This window comes from Amblyomma mixtum, chromosome 2 (genome assembly GCF_055824585.1).
Source record: "Amblyomma mixtum isolate Tamu chromosome 2, ASM5582458v1, whole genome shotgun sequence".
In the NCBI taxonomy this organism is placed as follows: Eukaryota; Metazoa; Arthropoda; class Arachnida; order Ixodida; family Ixodidae; genus Amblyomma; species Amblyomma mixtum.
The window spans coordinates 3,482,699-3,497,063 of NC_143013.1; the positions used below are offsets into that span (position 1 = coordinate 3,482,699).

General features: G+C 50.6%; 1 protein-coding gene across 1 annotated transcript; it reads right to left on the reverse strand.

The window, feature by feature from the left end:
* Positions 1 to 3,041: 3,041 nt before the first annotated feature.
* On the reverse strand, positions 3,042 to 11,468 carry LOC149358249 (uncharacterized). The gene is made up of 5 exons (XM_089567534.1): positions 8,254 to 11,468; positions 7,751 to 7,989; positions 6,889 to 7,027; positions 6,211 to 6,328; positions 3,042 to 3,181 (listed from the first exon to the last, which is right to left on the reverse strand). The coding sequence occupies exons 1-5, from the start codon at positions 10,375 to 10,377 to the stop codon at positions 3,042 to 3,044; spliced, it is 2,760 nt and encodes a 919-aa protein (XP_089423660.1). The 5' UTR covers positions 10,378 to 11,468.
* Between the last annotated feature and the right edge of the window lie 2,897 nt (positions 11,469 to 14,365).

Genomic DNA, 14,365 nt, shown 5'->3' on the forward strand with positions numbered 1-14,365 from the left:
GAAAGAGTAGCAGGCCTTCAGGCCGAATTCTTCTTTTCTCATAACAAACCTCTAGGCCTCTCTTTCGCGTGCAGTGAATGCTAAGCAAAGCGTAGCCGTCCCTGACAGTAGAGTTCAGAAATACAAGTGTACTGCTAGTAGTAAGCTTGTATTTAAAGAATTATTTCTAGTTGTTGTAGGCCTTAGTACGGACTGTCCACGGCACGTCTCGACGGCTTGGCGACATTATCGACAACGTATAAGATTAACTGACATGCGCGCCGCGACAAAATTTGAGTTTTCAGACCATTTAATTATCACTGCTCTATGTCTAAAGTCACGTGAGCTCTCAGTGCGACCACTGCACATGGCACTCAAATGAAGCGACAGGTAGGTGCTAGGCGGAACACGTGAGAGGGATCGAGCAAAGAGAGGTGCCTCTGGGCGCCCGTTCCCCATGCGCAACAGCGGTTTTTCTTGAGGACGAGTCAAGCGTCCGCGTTCCGCCACGCCAATGCAGCCGTGCAAACCGCGTGTGGGGCGCTAAGGTAGGCGCGATACACGGGCGACCTTCCGCTGGCAGTAGGCCTCCTGGACAGCGGCCCTCCACTACTACGTGGGAAGCGGGCGCCGAAGGCCACCGAGCGGACATTCGGCACTGATGCACGCGTAGCGTCGGACTTCGTTGCACTCGACGCCATGCTGCTAGTCAGGTCATGGTGATGCCGTGAAGAGAGGTCTTCGCTAGCTGGTCTGTGCGTCCTCTTTTCTAACGGTATGCGGGGTAGCCGTCGAACCGTCATGATTTTCATCTTTAGCCTCTCCTCTTGCTTGTGGGGTCGCGTTTCACAGTGGTGGACAGTGAACGCTTCGCACGTCCTGGCCTTGCGGTTGGGGCTCTTCGATACGACGAAATCACATGGCAAAGTGGGCTGGTTGCAGGTGAGGAGGGACTTGGATCTGTCGTTGTCGAATTCATCGTCAGCGAACAGCTTCATACAGGACTCGGTGTGCCATTCGAAAGTACTCACCGAATCGTCGGATACTGAGTTGAAGTGCACATTGGGACAGCTGGCACAGCAACATGAGTCATCGTCCGACTGCCCCTCCAGGACTGCTGACAACGGGTCGTGCAGGTCGGACAGAGCGCGCCGGGTCCTCTTGGGAGTTCCGGCTCCGAGGTTTTCCGACTTAAATTTTTTGGGAGCCGCAGATCGAAGCTCGCTCCCAGTGAACTTAGCAAGCTTAGGCAGGCTCGTTAGAGCCGTTGAAGAACTTTCAGGCTCCTCACTATTCACATCCGTGTCCGTTTCAGGGAGACTGGGCGGATCACTTCCCAAGAAGCCCCGCCGGTTTCTGTATGTGAACGTGGTAGCCGTCGACGACTCAGAACTAAAATTGCTTCGTCTCTTGGCGCCTCGAGACGGCGTAAGCATGCTGGTTGACAGAGTCGATATTCTTGCTCTTTGCGTGGGAGCACAACCTTCGCTCTGCGCCGTCGTTGAGGGCGGTGACAGTGAGTAAGTTGTCGTGCTTTGGGCCCTTCCGAGCGGGGATGATATTCGTGAGGAAAGCCCATTGGAGGTGACGCAAGACTTCGAAAAATTTCTGCCGCTTGTTTGGCGCCTTATGTCTGTGTGCTTGGAGGAAAGGGGAGTACATTCGGCCAGTTCTCCTTCGTGGACCATTGTGCAAGAACCGTTCGAATCGGAGATTGGCCGCTTGCAACGGCAACTACCGCCCCCCAGACCCAAGGTCTCACTCGTAGCGAAAGAGAACTGTGGGCTCCAGTAGGACACCCTCTCATGGAATAGGTTAGCGGTGTTGTCCCGAGACCTGGCCCTGACATGGCAGCTTGTGTCGCCCAACCAGAGAGGCAGACCCTCCGCCGCTCGCTCTTTGTCGTCAGACGACTTATATTGCCTGTAGTGTTAGTAAAAAGGGAAGTTTTTTTCAAATTAAAATTTGTGTGCGGTATGGTGTTAGAGGGTCAAAACACTTTTACAGCTTATTTAGCAGGTATTGTAGCCCTATGCCCTGATGTTATAATTAAATTGAGTCTAGGAAAGCCAGATGTCGACATGGGGATACGCGTGGGTGCAGTAAAAAATTTTGTTGACCTAAAGTGCCACCACACTTTAGGCGAAAGCCTTCAGCTCGGTGTTGCTGCTTGCGTCACTGATGTGTGGTTAAGATGTTAATTAAGTGCGCAATTGTTTGTGAATCTTAAATGATGGAGACACTGGAGGGCTTTTGGGAGGCATCCATCTGATTCGACGCCTTTCTGCAAATACTCTCCAGCGTCCTAGACAAGGAGAACTGCATATGCGTTGGCAGGAAGAACCATAGCCACCGTAGCCATTAGCACGCTCGGCTGCCGAACGAAAGGATGGTGGTTCGAATCCCATCATGCAAAGATTTTTTTCTGGTCTGACTAGAAAAGCGTGACGCCCCTGCCATGAGGAATGCAACAATGAACCGCCGCGGCGGCTGAGTGGTTGTAGTGCTCGGCTGCTGACCCGAAAGACGCTGGTTCGATCCCGGCCGCGGCGGTCGAATTTCGATGGAGGCGAAATTCTAGAGGCCCGTGTACTGTGCGTTGTCAGTTCACGTTAAAGAACCCCAGGGGGTCGAAATTTCCGGAACCCTTCACTACGGCGTGTCTCATTGCCTGAGTCGTTTTAGGACGTTGAACCCCATAAACGAAACCAAACCACCAATGCAACAATGGGATCTACCACAGGCAGCTATTGACTTGCCTTTTTATTACTGATCTCGGAGCGCACCAATCGATTCCAACATATAAAGAAAAAAAGACAAAACAATCGCAGTCCATCTCGCCGTTCAGTGCATGCATGTAAGCATGAATGCGTTGCAGACTCAGCGTAGCGCACTGTAGGACGATTAATATATGATGCTATCAGCACTCCCAATAGCTCTCTCAATCAGCCACGGCTAGGTCTGGACGCACCTTCGCCGCCTTACCTCGCTTCTGTTCTTCTAGCGGGGCATCGCGTTCTAGCTCCCTGGATGCTTTCGCGCTTTCTTTTAGTGCCAAAGCACTACTTCACCAGGTCAAACCGGCTCATCGAGTTTGTGTGAAGCTTGACCTTGAGAATGACCTTGGCCAAGCCATAGGTAAATACTGCCGCGAATGGGATTCGAACACGCGGCGGCTCGACCAGATCAGCTTCGCCGCCCACTGCACGGCAGTACTATGCTATCACCGCATCCCATCACGCGTTATGTATAGTTGTTGTTGCAGTTGTTGCCTCGAAAACGATGGCGCGTACGCACGGTGGAAGATTGGCCAGAGTGTGGCGCAGGAGTGGTTTTGGGAGGCTCTTGTTTGGGAGTTCCTCAAGCAACCCATTCCGCCTCCTTAGACAGGCGCTTCACGACAAACAAGAGCCTACATGAATAAATCCGCTTTTTTTAGCTGATTTCCGCGTCTAATATACGGTATTCTGTTCTTAGTTTTCTACTCGACTCCAGTCATAAGTCGGTCTTGTATGAAGGGCAAATCCACAAGCTACGCCGTCTCGGTCGCCGTAGCTACAGATGTTCGAATTTGGCGCTGGTTATAATGGCAAAGCAAATGACTCCGAAGGCTTCTTAGCTCCAGTGGCGTTTGTGTGCTTCAGTGTCTCTCATTTACTGAGTATAGATGTTTTTCGTCCGTGTACAATTGATTTTTGTTGAAATATGATCCATGCTCAAGTAGACGGCAGTTCTCAGTGTGGAATCATGGCTTCTAAACAGCACGTATTTAGTACGAATGACGCTCTGTGTGAATACGGCGTTCATACAGAGTCGTCACATAGTTTTCAAGCGACATTGAAAGAGAACCGAAAGCCTTGAATTTAAGCCTGGCCAGCGAAAATTAAAAAGAAAAACCTTATGAGGAAGTAGTACACTTAGGCGGTGATGTTTTTCTTCTACAAGCGCACGCTTTCCCAGTAGTGCCGCAATTTTCGAAGTTAGTTTTTCTAAACCTTTAGCGATGAACGCCTTTGAGAGCCGCTTCACCCGCCTTTTCATTGGACAAAGACCAAACATTCGAGGAATCCATTAGAATATTACAGAGCGGACAGCGACGTTGGCGAAGTGATGTTGGTATCTCATACCTGGGCCATTGCTGATCGTTACATTTTCCTGCACAAGCATAGAAGTGTCGGCTGCGTACTCTAGGAGCAGTTTAATTTTGCCCATCGTCTCGCTATTTGCCGCCGGAAATGAAGTGCTTTTTGTTTTCTTTTTATAATTATCATTTAATTCTCGTCTGCTGGCATACATAGCAGGGCCCTCTCATGGTGTTAGGCGGGTTCCTGAGCGCTCTACTGTATAACGAGAACACGAAAAGGGCTGATGCGAAAAACATCCGTCGGTAGACGAATGTTAATCTCTGCTTTACGAGCCGTAGTAATTAGCAAAATTGCACACTTTTGCATGCTGCACTTAGAACTCATTATAAGTATGCAAAGTTTGATTTCAAAGCTGAGCGCCTGTAGAGAGAAAAAGAACTGAGGCGCTGCGGTGACAAACAGAATGACTAACTCCAGACGTCCACGTTGTTGCGTTGTGTCTGCTCCGGTAGCGGACTCAACGGGTAGCGAAAACCAAGTCAGTAGTCGAGCTGCAGGCACTCGGGCATCGGGGCTGACGCCGATGCAGAGACGGGTCGAGGAAGAGAAACTTAGCAGAGATTTATTTACATGGTGATCAAGGAGATATCGGTACTGAAAATGAGCACTGCGGCTCCTTTTAAAGGGGTCCCTTGTCCCTAGGTCCCTGGTTGGGGAATTTAGCTCGATTAAAAGCGTCCAATCATTGTAGTTTAGGTCACGTGTACAGTCTTCGGGAACCGCCCACCAGGACGTCCCCGACACACTCTCGCCACATCCGGCAAAATGTTGTCCCGGCCGTTCTTGCAGCAGTGATGACAAGCACGAAGGAGATCCAAGTGGGGGCCAAGGCAGACACCTGAACTGCACAGCTCTCCGTGTGGACGGAATGCCGAAGCTCCACTCGCGCTTGGGTTCCGCACAAGGCAAGAGGAGTAGTCTCTTCACAAGCGCGAGTATACAGGCGTCGTTGCTCGCTGTAAACAACCTCTGCCGCCTCCGCCGTGATGGACTGCCGAAGCTTCCGTCGCGCCCACGGTTCCGCACAAGGCAAGCGGAGAAGTCTCTTCAGAAGCGCGAGTACACAGGCGTTGTTGCTCGTTGTAAACAGCTTCTGCCGCATCCGCCGCGAATCACGCAGACCACCGCCGTCGCCGCCGACGCACACGATACCATGCTGTTGTGGCTCAAGTAGATGGCCGTGATGAAACTTCCCAGGCAGCGGACGGCCATCTCGACGCCGCGGTCTCGATGCACAGAGGAATTTGAAACGTAAGAGCACCGCGAGCCCGTGGGATCAGCCGGAAGGAATTTGCGCAGACAAGCGGATGTCCATCCGAAACCCACTGTCTCGAAGCTCGGAATATTTCGAAACGTAACAGCTTCTCCGGCGGCGCCAGAGATCCCGATGGATAAAGGTCAACAACCATTGTTCAGAGGGATAGTTGGGGAGGATTTCGTTCACCATGTGCTTCACTGTTGCTGGTACTCAGTTTCTCCAGGTAGTCGCTAGAGCTCCTCGTTTCTTCTCAAAAGGACGGCTTCTTGCTCTCAGGAGGCCACTGTATTTTCTAGGAAGACAGCATCAGTTTGAACAACACAAAAACCACAACCGCAAAGCAGGCAAGCGCTAGGACTCTCCCCGAGATTCACCAGGCTCCTTTTTCAACCAGAACAGCTTGAAGCCTTGCACAGTTACGGCAACAATGGGAGCAAGCTGAACATTCTCCAAACATACACACAAAATTCAAGAAGTCAGATAAAAAGGGTGATATCAAACCTCAGTCAGGAAAAAAAATGTACTCAAGCCAGAATCTCCGAGGCCATCATTTACACTAAAAGCAGCGACTTAAGCCATCGGCATTGCCGTTTAGTTTGCCCTTTTTGTAACGAACTTCAAAACAGTATTGCTGCAGTGCGAGGCTCCAGCGGAGCAGTCGACCGTTTTTGGGCGACATAGTCTGCGACCACGTGAGAGGACAATGATCCGTTTCTATGATGAACCTCGAGCCGGCAAGGTAGCATGCAAGTTTCTGCACTGCCCACACAAGACAGGCGCATTCCTTCTCTGAAGCGCTATATGCTTCTTCTCGTAACGTCAGCTTACGGCTAGCATAGAGCACCGGATGCTCTTCCGCCGCCTCGGCTGTTGGGCACAGTACCACGCCCATGCCGCGGTCACTGGCATCGCACTGTACCACAAATGACTTTGAGTAATCTGGTGCCTGCAGCACGGGTTGACTCATTAGCGCACTTTTCAAGGCCAAGAAAGCCTTTTCCTTTTTTTTTCGTCCCATTGGAGGGTCTGCGGTTCGGTTTTTCTGAGAGCATCAGTCAGAGGGCTGGCAAGCTCTGAATAACGTGGGATATAGCGCTGGTAGTAGCCGGCAACTCCCAAAAATGACCGCACATCCGTTTTAGTACGCGGCTGTGGGAAATTACTGATAGCAGTAACCTTCACCTCAGACGGTCGGCGGTGGCCTCGCCCCACTATGTGACCCAAGTAGGTCACCTCTGCACGTCCAAGTTGACATTTCTTTGCCTTCACTGTCAGGCCCGCGTCGCGAAAACGTTCAAGAACTGTTCGCAGGTGCGTGATATGCTCAGACCACGAACCGGAAAACACTGCCACGTCGTCCAGATACGGCAGGGCAAAATCATGCAGTCCCCTCAACACCTTATCCATGAGGGATGAGAAGCAGTAGGGTGCGTTCTTTAAGCCAAAGCTTAATACTTTAGGACGGAATGTCCCTACGGGCGAAATGAAGGCCGCGTATCTACTTGCCCGCTCGGTCAGTGGCACCTGCCAGTAGCCCCGAACGAGGTCGAACGTAGAGATATATTGAGCACTGCTCACTTTCTCAATTCTCTCCTCGATGTTGGGGATGGGGTAGGTCTGGTCCTTGGTTATGAGGTTTAGCCTCCTGTAATCAATACAAGGACGTGGTTCCTTGCCAGGGACTTCCACTAAAATTAGCGGTGAGGTGTAGTCGCTCTCGCAAGCCTCAATGACATCGAGGTCAAGCATTCTTTTAATTTCCGCCTCCATAAGTTCTCTTTGGCGGGGCGATACCCGGTAAGCTTTCGAACGTACGGGCTGAGAGGAAGTAAGCTCGACGTCGTGAACTATGACGGTAGTTCTGCCTGGCTTGTCCGAGAAAATGTTTTTGAATTCGCGCAAGAGTTCTGTTAATTCTCTGTTTTGATCAACATTGAGCTCAGCAGCCTCTACCATTGCCTTGATCGCCAGGTCAGGGCTCTCACCGTTTTTGGGTGAACCTAACTCCGGGAAATCTAGAGGTGTTTCTTCAGGAACATTCAGTGACATGTTTACTATCTGTTCTCTTTCCCGGTACGGTTTGAGCAGGTTGGTGTGGTATATTTGCTGGGCCTTTCGCGTTCCGGGCATGCTTACTATATAGTTTGTGTCGGACAGTCTCTGAACGACTTTTGCGGGGCCCTCCCATTGAACTTCTAGTTTATTTTTCTTCGAAGGTCTCAGCAGCATTACATCGTCTCCTGCTTGAAAGCGGCGTAATCTCGCCTTCCGGTCATAGTACTGCTTGGCCTTCACTTGTGCTTTACTCATCTCGCGTCCGACCTGCTCCTGCGCTTTGTGCAGTCTTTCAAGCAGTGCGAGCACATACTCAACCACTGTGGGGTCCTCTCCTCGGTCTTCCCACGATTCCCGAAGAATGCGAAGCGGTGACCGCAGGGAGCGGCCGTATACTAGCTCGGCAGGTGTGAACCCAGTGGCCTCGTGAATCACGGTCCTGAGCGCAAACATTGTGGCCGGCAAGCAGGCATCCCAGTTGGCTTTTCGATCAAAGCACAGTGCCCTCAGTACGCGTTTCATAACCGAATGCATCTTCTCCACTGGATTAGACTGCGGGTGGTACACTGAACTATGGATTAATTTAATCCCACATTTCTCCAGGAAAGTTGTAGTGAGCGCGCTGGTAAAAACGGTTCCCTGATCTGACTGTATTTGCGCGGGAAACCCGACACGCGCGAAAATGGACAGTAGTGCGTTTACGATTTCTACTGAGCTTAATTCTTTTAGCGGCACTGCCTCAGGAAACTTAGTAGCGGGACAGACCACGGTCAAAATGTGACGGTAACCAGACTCCGTTTTGGGAAGGGGGCCAACCGTGTCAATCACGAGCCGTCGAAATGGCTCTGTGATCACCGGAACGAGCTTCAATGGGGCTCTCGCCTTATCTCCTGGCTTGCCCACCCGTTGACAGGTGTCGCAGGTCTTTACAAAATTTTCTACTTCCCGAAAGCATCCCGGCCAGTAGAATTCCTGCAACAAGCGGTCCTTCGTTTTCTTGAGCCCTAAATGACCCGACCACGAGCTACCGTGCACCAAGTGCAAAAGATCACGACGGTAGCGCTGAGGCACGACTAATTGGTCGAACTGTACCCCTCTGCGATCATGATACCTACGATAGAGTACCCCGGACCTTTCTTGAAATGTCACATTTTTCTTTGCGACACCTTCATCCTCACGGCACTTAAGATTTTGCAATGTGGAGTCTGCCCTTTGTTCCGTTATCAAGGAAGATCGGTCCACGCCTAGCAATCTTTGCAGGCTATCAGATGCTGGGGTTATCAGAAGCTCACCACAGGCCTCTTTAAGCTCAAGACAATCCTCGTTACTTTCGGGCTTGCCCAGAACTTTTACTTCCTCAGTTGTCGTCGCGGGGACCTCTCCTGACGTGTCAGAAGTCTTACCCCCAACCGTGTCAACGCTACTTGACGCCTCCGGTGAGATGGCCTTAGCGGCAATTTTTCGCGCTTTCGAGCGAGTTAACGCGTAAACATTCCCTTCTCCGAACACTAGGCCTTTCTGCCGCAGCAGCTGATCTGATCTGTTTGAAAACAGATAGGGGTACTGCATCGGCAGACTGGCTGACACGGCAGCCTCCGTATGAAGTACACCAAAGGGGCCTTTAATGCATATGTTCGCGATAGGAAGGCACACACTGTTGGCTTCCACCGCCTGCTTAATCCAGGCGCACTCCCCAGTGAATTGTCCTGGCTCTACATAGGATGGGTGGACTACATCCATTGTAGCTGCCGAATCTCGCAGCACACGACACGGCTTTTCGTTCACTACAAGATCTCGGATGTAGGGCTCTAGAAGCCTCAAATTTCCATCGCTGCTGTCCAATGACAAGCAAACAACTTTGGGGCTTTTGCATATCGCCGCTACATGTCCCGGCTTTTGGCAATTATAGCATACCGGGGCCCGTCTCTTTTCGAACGCTTTCTTTTGGCGCTCTACTGCCTCAAGGGTTTCCTCTTTTACCCCTGCCCCTTTTTCTGAAGATTCTACACTCCGTGCATGTTCCTTCTCTTTGAAAAGCTGCCCCTTCCACCCAGATCTCTTCATATTCTGGTATTCTTTCTTGGGGCTTTCCTTTCTGTTCAGTGCACGGCGTGAGACGAACTCTTCTGCCAGCTCAGCTGCTTTCGAGACAGTCATAACATCTGGCCTGTCTTGCACCCAGTGCCTTATATCTTCAGGCAACCGACGATAAAACTGCTCGAGGCCGAAGCATTCCCTCATTTTCTCACTTTCATCATACGCCTTAGCTTCCTTTAGCCATTCCCCCAGGTTCGCCATTAGCTTGTACGCGAAGTCTGGATATGACTCATCCTTTTGCTTCTCAGCGTTGCGAAATTTTTGACGGAATGCCTCCGCTGACATTCTGTACTTTTTCAGAAGACTAGACTTGACTTTGTCGTAGTTCTCTGCATCTTCTTTACTCAAGCGGGCAATCACATCAGCAGCCTCACATGGTAATAGAGTCAGCAAACACTGTGGCCATGTTGCCTTGCTAAACCCTGCCTTCTCGCATGTGCGCTCGAAGTTTACCAAAAACAGACCTATGTCCTCCCCTTTTTTATAAGGTTGCATGAAGTCTTTCATTCTGACCGACTTCAGCTCTCCTACACTAGAGGCTAAGCTCTCATCCCTTTCGTTTCGAGCCTTTAGCACTTCCAGTTCAAGACGCTTCAGCTCAAGAGCCTTCTCTAAGCGCTTACTCTCTTCAACCATGCGTTTATCATCTCTCTCTTTTGCTTCCCGTTCTGCTTTCTCTCGTTCTTCAATCAGATCCAGACATTCCGAGAGCTCATCGTCGTCTGCCTTAAGTGCCTCGATAGCCGCGATGATGGCTGGCTTCCTTGTTTGGTCCTGAACATCCAAACCCAAGTTTTTGGCCAACTCCAACAAAAGCGGCTTTTTCAGTGCTTTAAGATTCATGGCTGCCCCTAGTGCTGCAATATTTTCACTTCTCAAAGAACTATCTTCACTTAGTTTGAAACAGCTTGTGAAAGATAGCCACAATTTACACCACCTTTGTAAGCTAACTCAATACAAAGCCTGGTAAAACCTCAGTGAAGAAAATCCCAGCACTCACCAAACTCTGCAACCATGATTCCAGCGCAGTCCATCCCGACGCTGCCAACCAGTTGTTGCGTTGTGTCTGCTCCGGTAGCGGACTCAACGGGTAGCGAAAACCAAGTCAGTAGTCGAGCTGCAGGCACTCGGGCATCGGGGCTGACGCCGATGCAGAGACGGGTCGAGGAAGAGAAACTTAGCAGAGATTTATTTACATGGTGATCAAGGAGATATCGGTACTGAAAATGAGCACTGCGGCTCCTTTTAAAGGGGTCCCTTGTCCCTAGGTCCCTGGTTGGGGAATTTAGCTCGATTAAAAGCGTCCAATCATTGTAGTTTAGGTCACGTGTACAGTCTTCGGGAACCGCCCACCAGGACGTCCCCGACACACTCTCGCCACATCCGGCAAAATGTTGTCCCGGCCGTTCTTGCAGCAGTGATGACAAGCACGAAGGAGATCCAAGTGGGGGCCAAGGCAGACACCTGAACTGCACAGCTCTCCGTGTGGACGGAATGCCGAAGCTCCACTCGCGCTTGGGTTCCGCACAAGGCAAGAGGAGTAGTCTCTTCACAAGCGCGAGTATACAGGCGTCGTTGCTCGCTGTAAACAACCTCTGCCGCCTCCGCCGTGATGGACTGCCGAAGCTTCCGTCGCGCCCACGGTTCCGCACAAGGCAAGCGGAGAAGTCTCTTCAGAAGCGCGAGTACACAGGCGTTGTTGCTCGTTGTAAACAGCTTCTGCCGCATCCGCCGCGAATCACGCAGACCACCGCCGTCGCCGCCGACGCACACGATACCATGCTGTTGTGGCTCAAGTAGATGGCCGTGATGAAACTTCCCAGGCAGCGGACGGCCATCTCGACGCCGCGGTCTCGATGCACAGAGGAATTTGAAACGTAAGAGCACCGCGAGCCCGTGGGATCAGCCGGAAGGAATTTGCGCAGACAAGCGGATGTCCATCCGAAACCCACTGTCTCGAAGCTCGGAATATTTCGAAACGTAACAACGTATGGTCAAACTGGCCAAAGCAAGAGTTTCTACGAGCTGTACTCAATTGAAGTAAGAAGAGCAGCCTTCGACAAGAGTTTAGAACCCAGAGGGTTTGATTCCAAGGCATCCAGCGCAGCTCTTTTAAGTACCCGAAGTACCAAGCTTCGGAGGAGGGATGACACGAGTTCCTCTCCCATTCAAGAAGTATAGAGCGATGTAAACGCATAACGAGCTACGCAGCATGGCACAGACTGCACCTTCCCTTGGCGTGTTACTTTTGACAAAGGGTGTACGCGTCTTGGTTGTACAGCATGGCAGAGACGAACGCGTTCTTTATTCTGAGGACAGAGCATGCAGAGAGGAAGCAAAGGGGACATCGAACCTACAGTGCGGTGCCCCATAAAAAAACACATTTGAAAACTAAAGGCCATGTACCGTGAGCTATTTTCTGTTGTCCATTTAGAGTCCATTTGGTGCTCTGTCATTGGTCACTCACATATACCCGCGCATGTGTGAGCCCGTGGGAAGCGAAGTGGCCATTGGGTGTGTGGCGACCGGGCCTCACCATTGGCTGCCATTGGCAGTGATATGCAGCCAAAGGCGAGATCCGATTGCCAAACACCCAAAGGCCGCTTCGCTTCCAAAGCTGCTTGAAAATCGCATGTATATCTGAGCAACCACTGACAGGGGACAAAACAGACGCGATATGGACAACAGAAAATGGACAGCTTATAGAATACGGCCCCAGGCCTGGTACGTAAAGGGATTATTTACACTGTTTCCACTTTCGCCGTGTTTTTCAGAGATTCCCGCTGAATAACCTGCAGCTCGCACATTGCAGTGCGCTTTTAGCACATCCTGCAAAAGCATTCTGGGAGTTACCTGCTTACAGTACTTTCCACCAGTCGTGAGACTAAACGTCCATCTACCTCTCACATAAAAAAAAAAGATTTCTGAAAGTCATCCCTAAAGTAAACGGAGGCTAGTCTCCATGACGTCGTATATCAAGCAATTACGAATTTAGAATTTTAGCATTCCCCCATTGAAAGCCCATGCTGCAAAGAGAGCTTCGTGCGCTTCCAGTCAACACATTTGCTCCATAAAACGTTCTGGAAAGCTACGGCCACCACGTGCATGACCTCGACCCTCCTGTGCAGCTCTAGTTTCGTATTGTCTGTCCCTCTCTAAAGCAACACTTTACTGGCTCTCTTGGTTGAGAGTGGCGCTTACAAATGTCTATTACTAATTGAGTGGGCTGGCTGATCGTTGAGCATGCGGCCAGTGCAAGTGCGCGCAAGTAATTTAAAGCCAAGCTTACCACTGTCCCAGCTTCGACACTAATATCTCTCTATAAATCACTGCGCCGACGGGATTTCTAACTCGTTCAGAAGGCCATGATTGTACATCTGTGTCCACAGCTTATAATGCAACACTAGTCGGCAAAATTCCTTTATTTGAAAGCCCCAGGCCAGCGCCTAGATACCAGACTATGGGCGCATTATATTCTACTGTTCTTGGTACCATAGCTTCGTTCCCCGGTTTCGCGTAGTAGGTGTCGTCAGTGTCATCACGTGTCTAGCACTACCTTCGTCATCGTCGGATGAAGAACGCACTCGCCCACCATCACGTGACTGCTCAGTGAACGCAGCACATGCTTCGCACCTCCTGTTAACTTCGCCGTCACTTGGAGACATCTGTCAGGACAACATCCCGGAATTTCGAGCCCTCCTTCGCCGGTGTTTGCGAAGGATTGGCGCCCTTCGTTGCCTACGTCGCATCACGGGACTTCATTCTTTAGATCTAATCACTTCAGTCGACAGCATCGCGAAGCACCTATACTGACCTGGAGTTCAGGAGCCGATGCTGCGTGGAAGCATTAACACCTATATGCACACTTTTCGCTCAGCACAAAGTAGACTTCAGGATGTAAAGAAATAGAAACACCGCAGAACTAATGAACGTTGTGGCTGAACGGAATTATACGCATCCTCGTCATTTAGTCGTTAACCGAAAACAGACCGCCACCCTCACAGCTATCACCATCAGACACGGTTTAAAGTGTGTCATCATTTCTTCGATCACTTCAAAAAAAAAAAAAAAAAAGCAGCTCGAGCTGATCAGTCGCCATAGGGGCTTTTTATCGCCCCTTACAGACTGATCACCATGCTCACGTACCACTGACGCGACGGGCTTAACCTTTCTTTTACGTGCCTTCTTTTTCAGTCCTTTTCACTCTATATTCAAGTCAGAAAGCAGGACATTTCTCGTGATCCATCGTGCATTTCTTTTCCTTTGGTCTCTTTTCGCCACTAGGAATGTGGGCTGGCTTTGGGGGGGGGGGGGGGGGGGGGGGGAGAGTTATCCATTTAATTTTTTCGTTCCGTTTCTCCTGAGTCTATTCGCCTTTCAGCAATGTGCCCAGCAGCACCATCATCATCATCATCGACCAAGATACATCCTCTGCAGGACAAAGGCCTCTTCGATTGTTCTCGAGTTCATTCCGCCTACTGCGTTAAAATATCCTTAAAGTTGATTACATTTTCAAAGAAGATGGCGTTTCCAACTGCTTACTCCCCCCGAAGACTAATATCCAGGGGTCGCAGAGCACCGTTTCGTCTGCCTTATCGCCTGGTGCGTCAATATTTGACGCATTCGACACCCAGCACCTCCTCGAGGAATACTCTGCATTGACCGCCATGACGTTTGGTCATCTGTGGCCATCATCACGTTTACTTGTCCCGACTGCAAGTCTTGTATTAGCACTTCTTGCTGTTCAGCCCTTCCAAACTCCGCCCCTGATAAAGTGGTGTGTGCAGAATTATGTATGAATTTTCTATCCACTCGCTAGTAGTCTTTTTCT

Bases quoted from the DNA above. Each gene is read 5' to 3' on its own strand.
- LOC149358249 (XM_089567534.1), bottom strand. From the start codon at position 10,377: ATGAATCTTAAAGCACTGAAAAAGCCGCTTTTGTTGGAGTTGGCCAAA. The intron at 7,028-7,750 runs GTATGTGCTCGC...TATTGATTACAG, and splicing joins GAGGACCCCACAGTGGTTGA to GAGGCTAAACCTCATAACCA. The intron at 3,182-6,210 runs GTAAGCTGACGT...ACTGCCGTGCAG, and splicing joins TCCGGTGCTCTATGCTAGCC to TGGGCGGCGAAGCTGATCTG.